This window comes from Pseudorca crassidens, chromosome 9 (assembly GCF_039906515.1).
Source record: "Pseudorca crassidens isolate mPseCra1 chromosome 9, mPseCra1.hap1, whole genome shotgun sequence".
In the NCBI taxonomy this organism is placed as follows: domain Eukaryota; kingdom Metazoa; phylum Chordata; class Mammalia; order Artiodactyla; family Delphinidae; genus Pseudorca; species Pseudorca crassidens.
The window spans coordinates 35,309,187-35,331,688 of NC_090304.1; the positions used below are offsets into that span (position 1 = coordinate 35,309,187).

The 22,502-nt window shown below is 40.3% G+C and overlaps 1 protein-coding gene and 1 pseudogene across 2 annotated transcripts in view; one reads left to right on the top strand and one right to left on the bottom strand.

Annotated features, from left to right (window-relative positions):
- Nucleotides 1-22,502, bottom strand: part of NELL1 (neural EGFL like 1) — an 865,825-nt gene that overhangs the window by 318,072 nt on the left and 525,251 nt on the right. For both annotated transcript variants that reach the window (XM_067749619.1, XM_067749618.1), the window contains exon 14: nucleotides 15,161-15,283. In XM_067749619.1, the coding sequence (XP_067605720.1) occupies nucleotides 15,161-15,283 (123 nt within the window). The remainder of the gene's footprint in view (nucleotides 1-15,160; nucleotides 15,284-22,502) is intronic.
- On the top strand, nucleotides 7,138-7,460 carry LOC137231267 (vacuolar ATPase assembly integral membrane protein VMA21-like; annotated as a pseudogene).

A 22,502-nucleotide genomic window follows, 5' to 3' on the forward strand; every position in this document is an offset into this window, starting at 1 on the left:
GCTCCGCGGCATGTGGGATCTTCCCGGACCAGGGCACGAACCCATGTCCCCTGCATCGGCAGGCGGACTCTCAACCACTGCGCCACCAGGGAAGCCCAGTACTTGGCCTATTTTTAAACTAGTGTAATAAGCCTAGTCATACCGTTCAGCATGTTTGCTTTTTAAAATAATTAACCACAATTAAGTCCTAGCCCTTGCAGTTCAAGAGATCTAGTCTCCACTTTCAGTTGTCTGATAGGTCAGTTCTGTCTGCTATGATGGATGTTAAAAAACTATATGAGTCTGAAGAATTCTCAACCAAAGTCAGTCTTGCCTCTCGCTTGATTAGTTGAGTTTCAAAATGATTCCATCCACAGTAGCTTGAGGGGATGAAGAATTTGCCTTAATAAATTACTCTGTTGTTCACTCAACTCCTAAGACTGTGAGCTGTCAGCCACCCCCCAACCCCTGGACACCGCGCCCCCCCAGACTGTAAGCTCCTCAGGGGCAAGAACAACATGTTCGCCAGGTCACGTGCATTTTCTGAGGTGCTCGGCAGTGCTCTGTACCCTGTGGAGTACTCAGTACCTTTTGTTTGATGTTGCTGACAAGACCTAAAAATAATCCCTTAAAAAACCTACCATTAAAATGTAGCAAAACTGGGAAAAACAACAACAACAACAACAACGAGCTAGCTGTTATTATTGTCAAAGGGGTGGCCTTCTAGGTAAATGGCCATACTTTTCTTTAGAGCATTATATTTCTATGGCTTCGACATTCATTGTGTAAAAAGAAAGCATACTTTATATTAACTGGAATAAGCTGAATATGGTGGACCCAACCCCCAAACCATTCTCATCACTACTCTGATGAGAAAAGACACATCCAAATAGAGATCAAATGTAGAATATCTGTACTGTGAGCAAGATCCTTATTTACTGACTTTCTTAATTTTCCCAGTAAAGCGAAAAACCCTTTTCACACGCGACATAGGAAAAAGTAAATTTTACTTTTTACTGTTAGTAAATTCTAAAGGAAAGGAAATTCGTATTTACTGGGTTCCTGCTATGTGCCAAATGGTCAACATAGGTTATTTCACTTAATCCTCACAACTAGTTTACTGCTTATTTTCCTCAACAAATATTTATTAAATAACCCTTATGTGTTAGGCTTTATGGACACAAAGATGACAAGGACACGCTGTCTGCCTTCCCAGGACAGTGAGGGAGATAGATTAAGCAAATTAGCACTTGCACTATGGTGTGATAAATGCCAAGACAGAGAATGATATGCAGGAACACGGAGGAGGGGTGAAGGCGAATGGCTTGAAAGAGGTAGAACGTGAACTGCATTTTGAAGGACAAGCTCCCACCAAATAAAAACGAAGGCAAAGATTTTTCATTCAAAGTGAGGACGTAACAACTAAGAACATACGATGTACAGGCACTTTATTTAACCCTCAAGTCAGAGAAGTTTAAGTAACTTCTAAGGTCATGGAACTGCTAAGTGCTAGAAACCAGTTTTGAACCCAGCAGACTGGCCTCAACAATCCATGCACGTAACCGTTGAGCTATTCCACAGCAAGGAAGACTTGGAACACTGTAAGTAGTTTGACTAAAGTAGGACTGGTTTTGTTGGAGGGGAAGTGGCAGGAGATGAGACTAAAGAGGTAGGTGGCAACTAGATCAGAAAAGACCTGTGTCACAGGCTAAGAGGTGTGAATCCCACCCTTAAAGTCATGGGGAAGCACGGGAAGATCTTCTGCATAGAGTTCACAGTGGAGAGAGATACACGATAGTACCCAATATATTCCAAGCATTACCCTAAGCACTTACACTCCACTTAGTCCTGAAAACAACCTATGGAGATATATACAATTATTATGCCCAATTATAAAAGCGAGGCACAGATTAGTTAGGTAACTAGCCCAAGATGTCACAGCTAGGTGTAAGAACCAGGCTTCTAAGCAAGCAGTCTAGCTCCAGAAGCCATGCCCTTCATCACTCTGTCATCCAGCTTGCAGGTAGGCCACAGAGAATCACTGGATCTGGACGTGCGCTGGGTGGATTAGAAAGCAGCCAGACTGGAAAAGACGAGTGGTAACATCCACGATGAAGTTACTGTCATTTCCTCCAAACTCATTAGGCGAGCAAGCAAACTGAGAGAAGTGAAGAGACTAGGCCCTACGTTCCACAGTGTGTGTGGGAGTGGAGGTCTGACGTCAAGAGTGCCAGATTCAAAAGCCCTTGTATTTACACTGTTGGAGGTTGCCTCTTGCTAATTCAATTTCAATAAAGTTATTGCAAATTCCAAATTATCTGGGTCTAAAATAATGAGGTTTTATTCTCTGTAAATTCAGCATTCAAGTACGATCCCATTAAGTGGCACGGATAAGCGTGTCAGAAAATGATCCACAGATTGCCGCGTTTCCCTAGCCTCGAGAACGCATGGCTCTCCTCTGGCTCACGGCTGTTGCGAGAGACTGCAGAGCGAGCTGCTATGTAAAGCCGGTGAGCATCGCCAGAGTAAGCAGGTCATTATGAACTGCACATGTCTGCTCTCTTATGAATTGTTTTTAGTATGAAACTGATCTTGAAACGCAACAAAAGTAAACGCTCTAGACTTGTTTTCTTTTCCCATCTACCCTCTCTTATCTTAGTATAATTTGAGCTTTGATGAATGCTACTCATTTCTATTCAATATGTGACTTTATGGGGAAATTCCATCCTGAGACAGGAAATGCTATACTGTAGAAGGAATTAGATATTCTCAGCCCCCAGTATATGGATTCCAGCCATCCGTCTGCTTAATAAACACTACGGTTTTGCATTCAACTGAAAGCCAGACCTGGGCTGCTATAACAAAGAAAATGATGGAAAGCCCCATTTCTTACGTTCAGGGCACCATGCTGCCTCCCTAGCCATCTTCTCCATGTGATCAGGGGTACAGATTAAAGAGTGTACCATATCCTTATTAACTGAAACCTATCCTAAATGTTTTAGAGCTACTGGAGTAGTCAGCAGTCACAGCTATCTGCCGAGCACTTGAAATGTCTGGATCGAGAGGTGTCAAACCTATTTCTTCTTACCTTTGGTAAAGCAACTTCCAGAAAACTTAAATTAACCTGTGTGCTTTACATTGTATCTCAACTGGGCATTGCTATTCTAGAGCCCTTACGTCTTCTACTAATGTCAAACCATATGCTTGTGTACGTGCATGTGTGTGTTTTACTTTGTTCTGTTAAACATAAAGCAAGTTTGCTTTTGAGAAATTTATTACACCTTATTTTTCTTCTACTTAATGTAGTCTTTAGAGAGATACTATAAATGAATATTCCAATATTCAATACCCTTATCTGTGCAAAACAGAGTTTGCCATTTAGATGCCAAAGATCATGCCCTCGCTTTAAATAGTCTAGGAGGTCTGTGTCTTTATTCCCTTCACAGACCTACTAGAGAATGGACTTGAGGATATGGGGAGGGGGAAGGGTAAGCTGTGACAAAGTGAGAGAGAGGCATGGACATATATATACTACCAAACGTAAGGTAGATAGCTAGTGGGAAGCAGCCGCATAGCACAGGGAGATCAGCTCGGTGCTTTGTGACCACCTAGAGGGGTGGGATAGGGAGGGTGGGAGGGAGGGAGATGCAAGAGGGAAGAGATATGGGAACATATGTATATGTATAACTATTCACTTTGTCATAAAGCAGAAACTAACACATCATTATAAAGCAATTATACTCCAATAAAGATGTAAAAAAAATAAAAATAAATAGTCTAGGAGGCTGAATTCAAACCATTTTCCAAGCTCATCTGGTCACATCTCCAAAACTAGGCTGTGTTTCAGAAGAATATCTAGAATTCCTCCCTCATCTACATAGTCACTTAATCCAGGCAAAATATCCATTTTATGAAATTTTAATATTCTACTTAAAAGAAAATCTATCTTAAATTAGTACATTTTTCCTAACACAACTTAAAACTATAGTTAAACTACATTTGAATAAATACTTCAAATTCTGCCTTATCCCTGTCCAGTATCTGTTTCAGAATATCGCACATTACAAATAGTATCATCCCTAAATAAGTAAGGTGATACAAGAACACAGTGCAAGAGAACCAACACATGATTTCTCTGTTGTAAGTTTAAAAGTGGAAAATTCACTGATTTTGGAAGAAATGATCACAAAACTTAGGAAGAGAGTTATAGTAACAAGCAGGAATCAGTTATTTAAGTAACAGAATGATGAGAGGTCCAGGGCTCAAGTGGAGTTACTTTACTATGTCACTGGCAGCTCTGCTGAAGAGATATTTAATGATTCTGAGTTTTTTGCACTACTTTCAAGTGACCCATAAAGTTTCTCAATTTTTCTTGTAACTGGCAGGATCAGAAGCTTAGATAAAAAGTGAGCTATCTTTAATTTGACAGAAGCCAGACAGAAGTGGTGATGACATGGTTGGAAAGAATGAGTGCATTCCACTGCAGACCTTTTTTTTTTTTTTTTTGTGGTACGCGGGCCTCTCACTGTTGTGGCCTCTCTCATTGCGGAGCACAGGCTCAGCGGCCATGGCTCACGGGCCCAGCCGCTCCGCGGCATGTGGGATCTTCCCGGACCGGGGCATGAACCCGTGTCCCCTGCATCGGCAGGCGGACTCTTAACCACTGCGCCATCAGGGAAGCTCTACTGCAGACCTTTTTAAACCCTGGATACTCCATCTTTCTTACTGGAAAGCCTGCTCTTCACAGTGCATCAGCCAAAACCCATTTTAGAATTGCACACGGAGGTTTGTTTTCTACAAATAATAATGCAGCCACTTTTATTCACTTAGAATTGTATTCACAACAGCAATATAGCAGAGACTGCTAGTGTTCACCCACAGCTGTGGCCTCACCCTCCTTCCCAAGCACACAGACATTCTGCTGTACTGTTAGGTGGGCCATGGACCTAATTCTGCTCAATGCCATGTGAGCCAAAGAAGTATGCATCCCATTCAGGCCTGGCCCTTCAAAACCTCCCACGCATGACCTAATTCTCCTTCCCCGTCTGCTGATGGAGTGGTGAGGATTCTGAGAACCAAGAAGAGATCACAGCGACAAGATGTAAGGTGAGTGGGTCCCTGAGTTACTGTGTGGAGCACAACCCTCTACACACACCACCAGCTCTTAGTGAGTGATAGGTAAGAACTTAGTGTTTTGGAACTACTGAAATTCTCAAGCCTGTCTGTGACAGAAGCTACCACTGTTTCCTAACCTTATACAAGCAGTTTCACACGTTAACCCTACTGCCTTCCAGTTTTCCCTAAAATTTAGAAGCTAAGGGTGAGAAGAAATTTGAAAATGTCATGTTTATTAGCAAGTGAGGACACTGGTTCATTATCACAGGACAAGGTGCAATCCAGATGCCCTGGAAAATAAACATCTATGTATAAATGAGAAGATTAGGCAAAAGCAACAGAAACAGACACCAAACTCAGTGTGGCTGAGTTGCAAGATGGCCGTATTTTAGGGACTAAAGCTTTGAGCAGTTTTCAGCAGAGCTGAGTTACTCTGCCAGGAACGTATCTAACTTTATTCTAGAAAACAAACAGAGTGGCATGCATGAGGCTGAAATGAAGAAACATATCCTTGTGTTGGGAATAGGAAGAGGCAGAAATGTGAAAGAAGGCAAGTGTAAACCACAACACGTTCTACTGGTCAGTACTAGTTTAGCATCCCACCAAAATCCTGTTGAGGAAGGATCGCAGTTAGCACTACTGCCAAACCCTGCTGACACTTGCACACTCTTTGTAAATGTTTTTAGACTTATCCTTTACCTTAATAAATATCTGAATCAAGAGAAGCCTCTAAGGGGACTTCCCTGGCGGTCCAGTGGTTAAGAATCCATGCTTCCAATGCAGGAGGCACAGGTTCGACCCCTGGTTGGGGAACTAAGATCCCATAAGCCATGAGGTGTGGCCGAAAAAAAAAAAAAGAAGCCTCTAAGGTAATATTAAGAAGTCTCTGGGCCAGGCAGACCCAGCAACGGAACGTGTTCTAGGCTCTTGACTACTTACTTAGCTTTCACAGTGTGATAGTCATTAAGAAGAACCATTAAAAAATGCCATCTGCAGCAACATGGATGGACCTAGAGATTGGCATACTGAGTGAAGTAAGTCAGACAGAGAAAGACAAGTACCATATGATATCGCTTATATGTGGAATCTCAAAAAGGCTATAAATGAACTTATTTACAAAACAGAAACAGAGTCACAGATGTAGAAAACAAACTTACAGTTACCAGGGGGTAAGGTGGGGGGTGGGTGAGGGATAAATTGGGAGACTGGGATTGACAAATACACACTACTATATGTACAATAGGTAACTAATAAGGACCTACCGTATAGCGCAGGGAACTCTCCTCAATACTCTGTAATGGCCTACATGAGAAAAGAATCTAAAAAGAGTGGATATATGTATATGTATAGCTGATTCACTTTGCTGTACAGCAGGAACTAACACAACATTGTAAATCAACTATACTCCAATAAATTTTTTTTTTTAATCAGGGACTTCCCTGGTAGCACAGTGGTTAAAAATCTGCCTGCCAATGCAGGGGACACGGGTTCAAGCCCTGGTCCGGGAAGATCGCACATGCGGCAGACAACTAAGCCCGTGTGCCACAGCTACTGAGCCTGAGCTCTAGAGCCTGCATGCCGCAACTACTGAAGCCCGCGTGCCTAGAGCCTATGCTCTGCAACAAGAGAAGCCACCACAATGAGAAGCCCGCGCACCGCAACGAAGCGTAGCCCCCCACTGGCCGCAAGTAGAGAAAGCCCGCGCACAGCAACAAAGACCCAACGCAGCCAAAAATAAATAAATAAATAAACTAACTAATTAATTAAAGAAACAAAATTAATCAGGAATTTAACATCGGATATAGATATTGGCTATTTCTCATAACTGCATGATTAAATCAGTAAGAAACTAGTATTATGAAGTAATTGTCACCCTTTACAGACTAAAAAAATAAAGAACCAGATCTATTTATGCTAACCTTGCCTTAAAATATAACATCCAGCGGCGCAGTCAGCCGCGACCGGTCTCTTGCGGAGCCGACTGAGCGCGGCCCCTGAGCCCAGCCTGCCTCTGAGCGCCTGCTGTTAGCGTGTGTCGACGCCATGGAGCGCTTTGATAAAGTGGTGCTGAATGCGCTGCAGCCATGAGACTTCAGAAATGAAAGTTCATTAGCATCTACTCTGGAGACGCTCCTGTTCTTCACAGCTTTAATAATCACTTTACCTATTGGGTTACATTTCACGACTAAATCTTATGCTTTTGAAGGCGCCTTTGGGATGTCCAACAGAGACAGCTATTTTTATGCTGCTTTTGTTGCAGTGGTCGCCGTCCACGTGGTCCTGGCCCTCTTTGTTTATGTGGCCTGGAATAAAGGCTCACGGCAGTGGTGTGAAGGCAAACAGGATTAAAGTGAACATCACCTTTTGATAGCATTGATTTTTTTTAAGTGGTAAATGCGTCTGGGATATTGATGATTTTAATAAAGTTGAAAGAACATGTTAAAATCAATCTTATGGAATCACGTTTGACTAGTGTAAATTCTGACCCTTCTGAAACAATGGTTTGTATCATCAGCTTTAATTGTATGAGCCTCTCATTTGCAAATGAGAATTTGGAAAAGTTAAATTGGTTGCAAATAAATATGTGAAATTAGTTACACATTATTCTGGGAAGAATTTGATTACCTTACAACAAAAAAAATATTTTATAGCATTTTGTCTTTTGGTTGGCTTTGAGTTTTACTCCTCTGGATATATTCAGATGTACATAGTGGAGCAAATCTAAACTTTATTTTTCGCTGGAACACTTTCCCTATCATGAAAACACCAGGTCATTGGATTTTGGGTTGTAAATGCCTACTGGAAATTGCTTAAATTGTGGACACTGGAATTAATCTGAATGTCACTGAGAAATTTTGCATCAAGTGTAATCCCTCGTCAGTAGAAATCTTTCATTACATTATTTCATGGGGAAACTAGGCTGAATCACACCCATTCATGTAAAAGGACTGGGCTTATTGAAGAATGCAGACAGCAAAGCAAAGAGCTACCTGCCTGGGCACCCAGCCTACTCCCTAAAGGCCCCTTGCAGGCCAGCTTCCTGCTTTCAGACAAACTCTGTAATGACCTGCTTTGCTCTGTCATTCAACAATGAACTTATGCTATAATTACAAGGTTGTGTAAACTCCCTTTAAATTTGTTTTTCCTACTTTTTAATAACGTATATGAAGGAATTTACATTTAAATGTGTTAAGTTTTGCATACTTAGGGAGTGTAAACAATCCTGAAAATAGATTATTTTTAATCGTCTAGGAAGTATTCTTGGAATTTCTAGTCTAATCTTTTAAATCAGTGCCGTTATATCCCAGATACATACATAGATAATGTATCTAAGTTAGATAATCCTTGAGGTCCTTTCTGCTAGAAAAAGACCCTGTGGTTTTACTTTAGTATCCTTGGTCTGTGTTCTTTCTAGCCACTTGGTACTACTTGTGTGCAATCTAAAAACACACGTGAAAAAAATGCATATTAAAACAGGAAGAAAATTTAAATTCCCTGTAATGTTGCCACCTGGAGATAACCACTATTTTGGTTTACATCCTGTGTGCATTTCTTAATGCTAGTTTGATACACACTAAAAGTTTGGTTTCAGTTCAAATTCTGCCAATTTTACCTGGCGCCTATTTGCATTTTTTCAGATGAGTGATTATTGGCCGTTTTCTTAAAAAGCACATTCTACCTTTACTCCTTTAACTAGATATCTCATTGTACAAATTTCCCATCATTGATAACCCCTACTACAATGGCCCTTGCTGTGTTTGTCGTTACTGATTTTGTTTATTCACCCCTACTTTTGATGATGTGGAACTGGACTAAAGGAGTAGAGAGGTAGTTAGGCATAAAAGCAAAGAAGGCATCTGTGTTTATTTACTTGTTGAGAAAAGATAAAAGATTATTATAGGACTATTTTTTATTCTTGCTTATAGTTAAATATTATCTACAGTTTAAATGTCTTAAGTAGTTATTCTAAATGTAAAATGTTTTCTTAAAATGACTATAGTTTTGGTATAAAATTGTACAAATTTAATATAAAATTGTAGAATGCTCCAGATTGAGTCTAGTGTACTGTATGGTAGATTTCTAGATGGTCCCCTCTTTAGATGTCTTGTTGTACTTAGAATTTGTCCAAATAATTTCTTTTTCTATAAAGGTTTTTCTTGTACTTTTGGGATCTTATGCTATTTGTAAGATATTAATGTCCAGTGCTGGATTATTTTGTTTGATTTCAGACATTTGCTGAGTAGATAATATGTGTGTTTTTCTGCAAGTATTTAAACTGGGGATTCATGTTAAAGCAGATGTAATTTCCTCTTGGAAAAGGTACCCAGCATTTGAAAGTTAGAATCGGATGTTAAGGTTGATATTTGGGGTTATTACAATATAGACTTGTTTTCAAACAAGTTAATATTTTCTTAGGGTTTTAACTGTTAACTGACTAGTTTGCTGCTGTTGAAATAACATGGTATTTGACAAATAGATTTGTTTTTCAAGATGTCTCAGTGATTTCCTCTTGTACATCCTTTCAGGATGTATAGAAAGGAAAGCTACAATTGAGCCCTTATATCAATGTTATAAGGGAGGAATATGTTCACTATTGTTTGAAAACTGATTGTAAGAATAACCTCAATTAGGGAGCGTAACTTGAAGCGTCAGTACAGGCTACTGATTTATCACGTGACCTTCTTAACCTCACCTACCATTTTGCCCCCCAGAATATAACCTTTTTTCTCACTGTGCTTAAAAATGAAAAGTCTGCTGTAGAATGCATCTGATGTCATTAGCTCTTCAAGTGGATACCATTTTACATGTGACAGCAGAATTCAGTTTTGAATTGTTGAAGGAATTTAAACACTCCATAAAAAATAAAAAAAAAAAAACAACCTGCGTTTCATGGGAATCTAACAGAAATACACTGTAAGACTATTTTCATCATAAAGATCTCATCAGCTTTGCCCAAAAAGAAAAAAAAAAAAAATGACATCCAACCAGGTACATTCGTTTTTCAGTTCTAAAAAAGGTAAATACCCTTTGCATATATTCTGAACTGAGATGGGTATGTTAAGTATAGCTCGCACCATTCTATAAAAGTAGCAGTTGTTAAGCACCTTAAATATCTTGCAAATAATTGCTTCCCCAAACAGATCATAATCCAGCAGAGAGCCTAGAGATTGACTGTGACATCTTTCAATAACGTTGCCTAAAGAAAGCCTCCTGGTCCACTGAGAATTGTTAGTTAGGAAAGAAAGCCAGTCTTATCTTGATTTTTCACCAGAAACTCAATGTTCAGTAGCCTGTTTTAAAATAAAATTGACTGATATATATATGGCTCTGCTAATCTCATGTATCATTTTGGATGTGACAATTACAGATAACAAACATCTATGTGACTCACCAAAGTGCAACCTCAAAATGCAGTTTTTAAAGAATCAGCAGTTGTCTAAGTGCCAGATCTCCACTCCCTCTGAGATACAAGCTGGTTTAACGTGCTTCCCTTAAGCCCCTAAGGATGCAGTTACGTCTACTGGGCTGCAAACTTTAAAAGGTAAGCAGTGACTTTGGTAAGTGATGGAGAGTACTTAAAGTGCATCCAAGAGACTCCCTTTTTTGCCTAGGAAAAATGCACTTGTAGGAAAAGAATATGAAAAGACTACATCAAGGTCTGCCTTGTTAAGTCAAAATAACACAACCAATATATCGCACCTAGCACCACACAAGTTCCCTTCTTGTGACTGTTTTCTTAATGCACTATTGCTGGTTTCAAGACTGCAATACAGCTTCTGTGTCTGTCTGCCTTTCTTTACCAAGCTGATGAACATAATGTATCTTGAAAGCTTAGACTAGACAATCAGTTTCATTTTCAAGTTTCAGTCACATTTTTCAAAGGAAGCATTATTGAAAGTGTAAGCATAATAATAGTCTCTGGGCCTAGAGACTTCCTTCTCTTAGAATTAAATCAGTAAAGTGTCCTTCCTGCCCCCACCCTTAAGGACTATAACAGATACATTCAGATCTAAATTCAGTACCAGTGCTTGTTGGTAAGTATTTGCATGACAGTGAGTTTACAAATAAGTTTGACGTTATTTTAGTTCTGCTCAACACTGCAGTATTGACACTCCAGTACTCCTGTGAACATTGCTACCAATATACTTTTATTAACAATAATATTAGTGCATCCAAAATAGGGGAGCCTTTCTGGGCGATGAGGAGAGTCTTGATCATGTATCTTTTCCAGCCCTCAGGAAGGAATGGTAGTGAAATGATTGCTTTAAGTTTCTCTGCTTCTGTACCCAAGTAATAGCTTTTTCCTTTATGAAGAGGAGTGTCTATTTGGCAAGTCTGGTGAGGATTGGATCATCTGTGCCCGAGACCGTGGTTCCAGCACAATACAAGCCATCTCTTCTCTCAGACCTTCTGAATCAGTTCAAGCTGTTTGATACGCCTTGTCCAACTCCCTCTATAAATGATCCAGTTACTAGTGGAAAACTCAACTATAAAATGTATGCCTTGAAACAGACACATGTTTGGGTATTTGAGTCACAAGGCTGAGGCTGAAGCCAACTCATGTACTGCCTTCCCCTTGCCCTTCATCATTGTTCCACCAATCATACTATCTTCCACCTTTAGACCATTTGATAGCTTAAAACACAACAATATATGTATTCCTTTAATAATTCTTTGCAATAACACTGCTGGATAAACACTGAAGGTAACATTAACCCAACCGTACTATGTAAAACTACAGAAGTGACAGCTCACCAGTAAGGAAATCAGGTCTAAACCCCAATTCTCCAATTCCTTTGTCCAGTCTTCACCTCTACTGCAATGCTTCCCCACATAACACTGATGAAACGCAGGATTCTCCTGATCTCATTAAGGTTAACACAATGGGCCATGAGAATTACTTTAAGAAAATTATTTTCCCTGATTCATAACTTTCAAGGGAAGATGTATTTTCAGAGTCCATGGACACCAGGAACATTATTTGAACTCGTATTTTTCACAGTTGGGACTTCCAAATTCCACAAAGGTGAAGCCATTACCTATCACAGTGGCAAGAGAGGGCGTGACAAACAAAACCCACTGACCTGGTGCAACCAATAGCATTGTATGAGGTAATGGCAATTTGAAAAATAATGCATTAAAAACAATTCCCTGTGTTGTTCTTCAGATTTACAGCATTACCATGCAGGTGTCAGCAGTGGCTTGATAACCTGTGGAACTATATTAAAGTTTATATTTTTTTGTTTTGCTTTGGAAATATCTTCAAGTCTTCTTTTAAAAGTTGAGCACTAGTTTCTTTATTTGTCTCATGGAACTTTTTAAAAAACACACAAATATTACATATATAAATCCCCACTGTAGGAGATGCAAACAATATTGAATTTATAGCAATAAGTGGATGTTCTTGTTCACACACCCATTGGTAATAAGGTGAACAATCTGCATGGTTCCCATCTCCCTGTATTTACATAAATATATGTAGAGAAATGCAAATCAAAGCAACAAAGAGGTATCACCTCACACAGGTCAGAATGGCCATCATCAAAAAATCTACAAACAATAAATGCTGCAGAGGGTGTGGAGAAAAGGGAACACTCTTGCACTGTTGGTGGGAATGTAAATTGATACAGCCACTATGGAGAACAGTATGGAGGTTCCTTAAAAAACTAAAAATAGAACTACCATATGACCCAGCAATCCCACTACTGGGCATATACCCTGAGAAAACCATAATTCAAAATGAGACATGTACCACAATGTTCATTGCAGCTCTATTTACAATAGCCAGGACATGGAAACAACCTAAGTGATGAATGGATGGATAAAGAAGATGTGGCCCATATATACAATGGAATATTACTGATGAATGGATAAAGATGAATGGATAAAGAAGATGTGGCCCATATATACAATGGAATATTACTCAGCCATAAAAAGAAATGAAATTGAGTTATTTGTAGTGAGGTGGATGGACCTAGAGTCTGACATACAGAGTGAAGTAAGTCATAAAGAGAAAAACAAATACCATATGCTAACACGTATATGGACTCTAAAAAAAAAAAAAAAAAAGTGGTTCTGATGAACCTAAGGGCAGGACAGGAATAAAGACGCAGTCATAGAGCATGGACTTAAGGACACGGGGAGGGGGAAGGGTAAGCTGGGAGGAAGTGAGAGAGTGGCACTGACATATATACACTACCAAATGTAAGATAGCTAGTGGGAAGCAGCTGCATAGCACAGGGAGATCAGCCTGGTGTTTTGTGACCACCTAGAGGGGTGGGATAGGGAGGATGGGAGGGAGGTGCAAGAGGGAGGGGATATGGGGAGGTATGTATACATATAGCTCATTCACTTTGTTATACAGCAGAAACTAACACAACAATATAAAGCAATTATACTCCAATAAAGATGCTAAAAAATAATAATAGTAAACTAGCCAGGTGATTATACTATATGTCTACCATATGTATTGTCTTGCAACTTGGTTTTATTTACTTTTCTTTTTTTCTCAAAAATATGCCTTTCAGTGTGGGTGTGTATATGTGTGTGCACGTGTCTGTAGATACACTCAGAAGTTCAAACCACTGTATTGTATTCCATTAAATTATACTCCAAATAAATTAAATCATTCCATTACTGACATATACTTGGGCTGTTTCTGGTTTTTGGTAAATACAAATAATGTGGCAAAAACATCCCTGTATGTGCATTTTTCGCCCCTCAGGAGCATATGCTTAGAACACATTTCAAGAGGTAAAATCTATGGACTCAAGAGAATCCCTCTATGACCCTTCAGATTTACTTTAAAAGTAGATTGATTTTGTCAAGTTGCCATTAAAAAGTCTCACCAATTTAACTCTCAGTCATGCATGAGGCTGTTTACCCCAACTTCCCCAACACAGAATAAAATCAATCTTCTAAGATTCTCCTCTTGGAAGTCATTGTTCATTATTTTTCACCATCAGCATGTCACCTCTTCAGAAGAATACTGATAATGCACTGTGTGTCCTTGGGTAAGTTACTTAACCTTTCTGTGTCTCAGCTTTGTGAACTCTAAAATGGGGATAATAATAATACCTAACTCAAAGGGTTATTTCCTGGGTTTTTTGTACACTTTGCCTCTTTTTCAATGTGACTGGGTCTCTTTCCTCTTTGGTTGATTCAGTTAGTTATTGATTGTCTACAGTGTGCCAGCTACCATTCTAGTTGCTGGGGACAGAGTAGGGAGATGCAACCCAGTGGTCACTCTCACATAGCTTACATCCCCATGGGGAGGCAGACAATACAGAAACAAACACATAAATGCATAATGTTATGATAGGCTGTGTTAGTGAAGAAAAAATAAAGGAGGGTATGGGGCCGAAAAGTACCAGGGGTCTATTTCAGAAACAGTGGTCAAAGAAAGTCTCTGACGATGGGGGCAGACCTGAGCAGAGACCTGAAGGAAATGAGCATGGAGGCTCAGGGGAGCACAAGTACAAAGCCCTGAGACAGGAATGTGGTTGGCCTGTGCGAGGAATAGTGCACTGGTACCAAGGGAGAATGGGGGAGAACACAGAGATGCAGCTGAGAGGAGCCAGGGACCAGATTCTGAATGTTCTCGTTAGCCAGAAGGACAAATGGGAATTTTATTCTAAATGCAGACAGAAGCCAGGGCACTGGCCTCTGAACTGCTCCAAACACAGAGAGAGGCTGAAACTTTAAGCTTCCTACGCTGAACAGATACCTAGAGTGTGGCCATGAGCAGTGCCCACATGCCCTCTGAGCAGGGCTCTCAGCAACCAGTGCGTCCATCACAAACACAAGCCAACAGGCAAAGCTGAAGAGAGCCATCTAGATACGGAACCATGCCCCCGAACCACACTCACACCTTCTTCCTTCAACCCAAAAGGTAGACTCAGAGCACCTTCTTCTCTGATGCACAGTGCCCTTGCCAACTGGCAGTCCAGGAACAGGAACACTGGCCACGCTCAGCCACCAGAATGGCACAACGGGTCTGCCACAGGAGCGCCAAGAGCTTGGGCAGGGCTGCAGCTCAGGGCTTGCCCCTACACGGCCAGCCTACCTCTACAGATGGTCCCGTTGCCCACGTAGCCCGGTTTGCAGGTGCAGCTGTATCCCTGGACGGTGTTGGTGCAGATGGCATTCTCATCACAGTTGTGCTGCCCGCTGCCACATTCGTCGTGCTCTGTTTGCAGGGTGAGAAAGAGAGAGACTTTTTCATAAGCTGGAATCACTGGTGTTGGAAAAGTTAGCTGGAACTCACCAAGTAAGAACGACAGTGACTACCGTGCATCGGGACCTTACTCTATGCCTGGCAGTTTCCATGCCTGATGTGGTTGAAATCTCAACAACTCTAAAAGATGGATGTTATTATCCTCACTTGGCAGGTAAACAGACTGAGTGTCAGAGAAGTCAAGCGACTTATGCAAGTGACAATGATTGCTAAGTGCTTCTCTAAGGTCACTGCTGCTTCCATGTCTGCAAAGGTTTCTGCAGAGGTTCCAAGGCAGCGGTTCTCAATAGGGACAGGGGCACGGTGTGTGCAATGCTGCATCTCCTCCTCCTAGGAAACATGTGACAGCGTCTGAGGATGTTTTGGGGTGTCATGCTTTGAGAAAAGAGATGCCACTGGAATCTAGTGGTGGAGGGCAGGGATGCTGCTAAGCCTCTTACAATGCACAGGACAGCCCACGACAACCAAGAATTAACCAGTCTGATATGTCAACAGCCCCAAGGTTGGGAATTGGGTATGGAGGCTCCGATCGCCTGGGTCCAGCTCGTGAGGTAAACCACCTGTCACACCCTATCAGTGTTCTTCTCCAACAGAACAAAGAGGGTAAAACTAAAGAGGAAGGCCCAGCTAATACAGCCCGGCAGAGGAGCATCAACTCACAAGTATTTTCACAAGGTTCAGAATTTAACCACTGGGCTGCTGCCTAACGTGTAGTAATATGGTTATATACATTCAAAGAGCCATGGCATCCTTAATCCACAAGACATAGGGGAAAATACATCTAACACTATGAAATGGACTGAAAGATTCCAAGTTAGAAATCAAGATTTCACAGATAACTAGACTCTCCCCTCATCCTCAGGATATTTTAATACTCAACTAAACGACTCCTCTGTAAATAAATAATGTGAGAAAGTTTATGCCCCTTATTCCCTTTAACATCTGCTAGTATAACTTCTTAGAAATCTTAAGAAGAAAAATCAAGTAGGGTTATTTAAGTCAGAACAGGTTATAAAACAAGAGTTGCAATTCCAGCTATAAATCTCAAAGAAATCAACACTAATTGAACAAAACTAAAAATTCAATATAGTTTGTTAAGCAAACTGTTAGATCAATGTACCAATAAACTGAAATATCATCTATCTTCATTAATTTTTAAAAATAAATTTATTTATTTATTTTATTTTTGGCTGCACTGGGTCTTCGTTGCTGCGCGTGGGTTTTCTCTAGTTGTGGCGAGCGGGGGCTACTCTTCGTTGCGGTGCACGGGCTTCTCATTGTGGTGGCTTCTCTTGTTGCGGAGCACAGGCTCTAGGCACGCGGCCTTCAGTAGTTGTGGCTTGCGGGCTCTAGAGGGCAGGCTCAGTAGTTGTGGCACACGGGCTTAGCTGCTCTGCAGCATGTGGGATCTTCCCGGACCAGCTCGAACCCGTGTCCCCTGCATTGGCAGGCAGATTCTTAACCACTGAGCCACCAGGGAAGTCCCTTCATTAATTTTTATTTTAAATTGCCTAACAGGGACCAGTAATGAGAAGGGTTAAATTCTACAAAGTAGAGCTGTTTCAGTCACCCACGTGCAATAATGTCAAGTATACAAATGCACATGGCTCTTAATTTAACACCTTGGGTTTTTCAAAGAAAATGTTTCTTTAGGCCTTAAAACCAACACAAACTCTAAGACAGAAATGCGAACAGGTTAGCAAGCAGTGTGAAGGGAGAAGATTCATGAAGACACACTTCTAGTCTGTGCTCAGATCATCATCTCCAGGATAGTCCAGAAATAGTATAATCCTATGAATGTCCAATCACATTTACGGACCTAGCAAGCACCTAATATGTACAGGTGCAATACCAGATGATATTAGGGACACAAAGAAGTCTAAGAATATAGGTTTAGACCCCAAGAGTTTTCAATCTCCTTATTTAAATCCATTTAAGTAGTAATTATTAGAGTCTGTATTGGGAATACAAATGAGTAGATATGGTCTCTGCTCATATGAACATTTTAATAGAGGCCACCAGACAGCAATATGTAACCAACCGGAACACATGGGAGAAGTGATAAGAGTTATAAGTAGGTGACCTCATATTTTATCATATAAACAGAACATATTTTAGAGTGAAAGGGGGCTCTGCTAATAATTACACTGGAATAACAGGCATAACTCAGAATGACCTAGGCAAACTGGCATGTGTGCTCATACTTGATAAAAGAAATAAAGATTAACTGGAATAAAAGTTCATTGGAGGGAAGAAATGACTTCTAAGAGGGAGAAAAGTCTTCTTGAAAGACATAGTATCTGAACTAGTCTTTTAAAAATGGTCATGGTTTTCTCAGCCAGAAATGCCCATGAAGGGCACTCCAGGCAACAGAACAGTATGGAGAAAGGTGTGGTTCTATGCAACATTCCAGAAGTCCGGTCCATCGTTGCCCATGTGGTGTCCCCCACCTCACCGCCCCTGCCACCAGCTTTATAAAGTTACAACTGACAAAGTTGAAAGATACTTAAAATGTACAAAGTGATAATTTGATATACATATACATTCTGAAAGGATTCCCCCATCAGGTTAATTAACACATCTATCCTACCTTGTATTATCTCCCAATATTCTTAATGCAAAGCCCCTTCTCTAATGAGGTGGTCCCATCACTGTCTTGCAAGTGCACGAGCTGACTCCTACCTCTCTAGTTTGTCATGATGTTTCCCTGACTCAAAATACTCTCCCAGTATAGTTGAATATCTGTGCCCCTGCCTGGCTTCAAAGACCACTTCATATGAACACTTTTCACCGTGCAGGCGTCCACGCCTGCTCTCTGTTAACACATGAACTTTAACCCTCTTGGAACTTTTAATAAATTTAAAATTTTATCTCTTTGGAGGCAATCAAATCACAATATATGGTGATGAGGTTTGCGAATTTTATCATGAATGCCTTAAGTAGTGAACTTTGAGGAAAGGAATTGTAGTCCATTTTCTACAACCCTGACTTTACTTTCTCGACTTCACATAGTAGTATTCAGCCTCGAGTGCCAAGCATTGGGATAACTATTGTACATATATGATGTCATTTAATTCTCCCAAGTCACGTGAAATATGTTTGCTCATTTTACAATGAAGGAAGTGAGACAAAAACACATTATTAAATTTAAATATTAAATTATTAAATAACTTAACATCACGAAACTAAAAAGTGGAGGAGTTTGGACTTGTAACTCCAGACACAGAATGATCACATCACTGAGTACTTGGAAGTAACCTGGACGTGGCTGGAGCTAAACCAAGTCACACAGAAGTGACCCCCTAAAGCCAAGAATAAAGTCTGTCTTTTTCTACACTGGTCCCAAATACCCACTGAAGATCCAGCCTATCCCCAAACGACAAAGGTTCCAAAACTTTCACATCTTATTATCTTTAGTCACAACCGAGTTTTCAAAGTAACCAGTACCCTCAAAACTATGTCTGACAGAGATGGCCATAGAAGAAACGGTCTCCTTCTAAAAATCTCAAATCCCCTTCCAGCTGCTGGAGATGCTTCAGGTGTGAGAAAAGCTCTTGTGAGAGGTAGAAGGACATAGAGGCAAGAGACTCTAGAACCACACAGCCCGGGTTAGATGATCCTGGACGTGCCACTCACCAGCTACGTGCACTTGAGTGACTCAGACAATCTGTGTCTTCTTAGTTTCCACATGTAAAATGTGGATAATAATACAACCTATGGGGGGGGGATGAATTGGGAGATTGGAATTGACATATATACACTATTGATACTATGTATAAAATAGATAACTAATGAGAACCTACAGTATAGCACAGGGAACTCTATACTCAGTGCTCTGTGCTGACCTAAATGGGAAGGAAATCCAGAGAAGAGGGGATATATGTATACATATAGCTGATTCACTTTGCTGTATAGTAGAAACTAACGCAACATTGTAAAGCAACTATATGCCAATAAATATTTTTTTAATGGTTAAAATGGTAAAAAAAATAATAATAATAATACAATCTATCTCCTGGGGTTTTTATGAGGACTCAATTAGCTAATATAGATACAATACTTATTACAGCTAATTGCAACTAGTAAGTGCTCCATAAGTGTAAGCTATTTTATTATCATTGTTCTTATTACTACTACTCTTCCCACTACTACTACAATTATTTGTAAGCAGAATCAATTGTTGAATGGTGGTTAAAACTGGTTAAGAAAACTTTCTTTTTCCTTTACAGGCTGGTAGTTCAGGCAGAAAGGCTGTGAACAGATAGGCCTTTGAAGACACAAATTAGAATACCTCTTTAAAGATTCAAAGAAATATTTGCTTAGATTCAATTATGGTCCCTGGGAAACAAGACTATAGATTGGGAAGGTAAAGGATTTATGTTTAGGATTGCTGATATATAACCAGAGTTTGATTATGGTAAATTTGGAGTATTAAACCTCTCAGGACAAATAAATAACAATTTTGGCAGCAAGCTCTCTACTAATGATAATTATTGTTATGCTGGCTAATATTTATTGGTACTCATTAAGCACTGTCATTATCACACGGTTCCTTTCTCCTTCTTCTTTTCCCTGCTATGGGATGGCTCACAAGGGCTCTAATCCACCTCTGTAACATTGTAATCAATAGCCATTATCAATTAACACACTGTTTTCCTTAGAGAACTAAGCAGGATCCAAACAAGCTACTGTAACAGTCACTCCAGCTGTGGCTGCAAACGTCCACATCTGGGGTCTGGCTGGCTACAGTTTCACTTTGTTCAAAATAATCTAGTTTGAATTTTACAAAAAATTGTTACAGTAACCTCACTGGGACAAGCCAAGCAGGTTTTATTAGTCATATTTATAGACGAAATTGCAGTTTGGAGCATGTAAGAGGCTTTTCCTGTAAGTACATAGATAGTAAGGTGTACGTCTGTAACTCGAACTCCCATCTCCTCATTTCTTCTCCTGCACTTTTTCTAAACTCCCACTTTATTATGTGAGTCAAAGGAGTATCTATAATGTTGGCCACAATGTAGGTAATTTCTTTTACCTTTAAAAAAATAATTACAGATTTACAGGAAGCTGTAGAAGTAGTACAAAATGTCCCTTAACTCCTTCACCCAGTTTCTCTCCACAGTGCGATCCTATATAGTGGTAGTGCCATATCCAAACCAGAAAACTGACAGTTGTGTGTCACTGTTAAGTAGTCTACTGACCTAATTCAGTTCACACCATGCTTTCAAACTGCGTTCATGTTGTGTATGTACATATGGCTGTAGTTCTAAGTAACATTAACTTATGTATAAGTTTGTGTAACCACCACCACATTCATGCTATGACTTTGTGTTTGCACCTAGTCCACACTCCCCCCATCACCCCCAATCCCTGTCCCCTGTCAGCTACTGATCTGTTTTCCACCTCTATAGTTGTCATTTAGAGACTGTTATACAAGTGGAATTACACAGTAAGTAATCTTTGAGATTGACTTTTTTTCAGTAAGCTCAATGCCCCTGAGTCACATCCAGACTGTTGTAGTTTCAATCGTTCATCCCTCTTTCCTGCTGTGTAGTATTCCATTGTAAAAATATATCACAGTTTATTCAACCATTCACACATTGAAGGGCATGCGGATTGTTTCCTGTATTTTACTACTCTGAACAAAGTTGCTATGAACATCTGTGCACAGGCTTTTGTGTGAACATATATTTTAATTACCCTGGGTTAAATGTCCAAAAGTGTGATTATAGGGGCATCCGATAAGTGCTTGCTTTGTTTTGTAAGAAACTGCCACATGATTTTCCAGAACGGCTGAACCATTTTACATTCCCACTAGCAATGCATGAGTGATCAAGTTTCTCTACATCATTGTCAGCATTTGGTATTTTCACTTTTTAAATTTTAGTCTTTCGTGTGTGTATTATGATACTGCATTGAGCTCTTAATTTGCATTTTGCTAGTAGCTAATGATGTTGAATGTCTTTCCACATGCTCATTTGCCATCTATTTTTCTTTGGTGAAATGTCTTTTGCTCATTTTACAATGGGATGGTTTTTTTACTGTTGAGTTTTGAGAATTCTTCATATACTCCAGATATAAGGCCTTTGTTGGATATGTGATTTGCAAATATTTCCTCACAGTCTCCAGCTTGTATTTTCATCCTCTTAGCAGCCTTTCACAATGCAAAATGTATTACTTTTGATGAGATTCAATTTACCTATTTTTCACTTTATGGATAGTGCATTTAATGTCACATATAAGAACTCTTTCTCTAACCCTAGGTCTTAAAGATTTTCTCATATTTTTCCTAACACTTGTGTAGTTTTACCTCTTAGATAAGTTCATGACCCATTTTGACTTAACTTTTGTATATGGTAAGAAGATTAGGTTTTCGCCTGTGCATGTCATTTGTTGAAAAGGCTACTTTTCCTCCACTGAATTGCTTTTGTACTTTTGTCAAAAACCAATTGGGAGCTTCCACGGGGAGAGACCAGCTGAGGGAGCACCGCTGTTGCTCAGATGATGATGTCTGCTTAGCACAGAGGAGAGTCTGGAACCGAGAGCATTGGTACAGATGTTAATACCAGACACCTCTGTGAGACCCGGTGGGCAGCTCTGGGATCAGTAACCAGGAGTCGCAGCTCCTGGAAGGCTGCCTGGATCTGGCGAGTGGAGGCCTAGGAGCGAAGCTGCAGGAACAGTAGCTCCAGTGACAGCAGCGAATGTCAGCACAGCTCCCTGTTGCTTGGTTCCCCCCTGAGGACAAGTTTATAACCATCAGGATATTCCTGAAATAATATAACAAATATGATACCAAGACAAGAATAACAATAAATGTTGTAATCGAAAGTAAACACAGTGGGTGACCTTCAAGACGGCTGAGAAATAAGACATGGAGATCACCGTCTTCCCCACAAATACATCAAAGATATGTCTACATGTGGAACAATTACGACAGAACACCTACTGAACACGGGCAGAAGACCTCAGACTTCCCCAAAGGCAAGAAACTCCCCACGTACCTGGCTGCATGGCTGACAGGGTCTTAGTGCTCTGGTCTAGTGTCAGGCCTAGAGTTCGGAGAGCTGAGTTCAGGACATTGGACCACCAGAGACCTCCCGGCCCCACATAATATCGATCGGCGACAGCTCTCCCAGAGATCTCCATCTCAGTGCTAAGACCCAGCTCC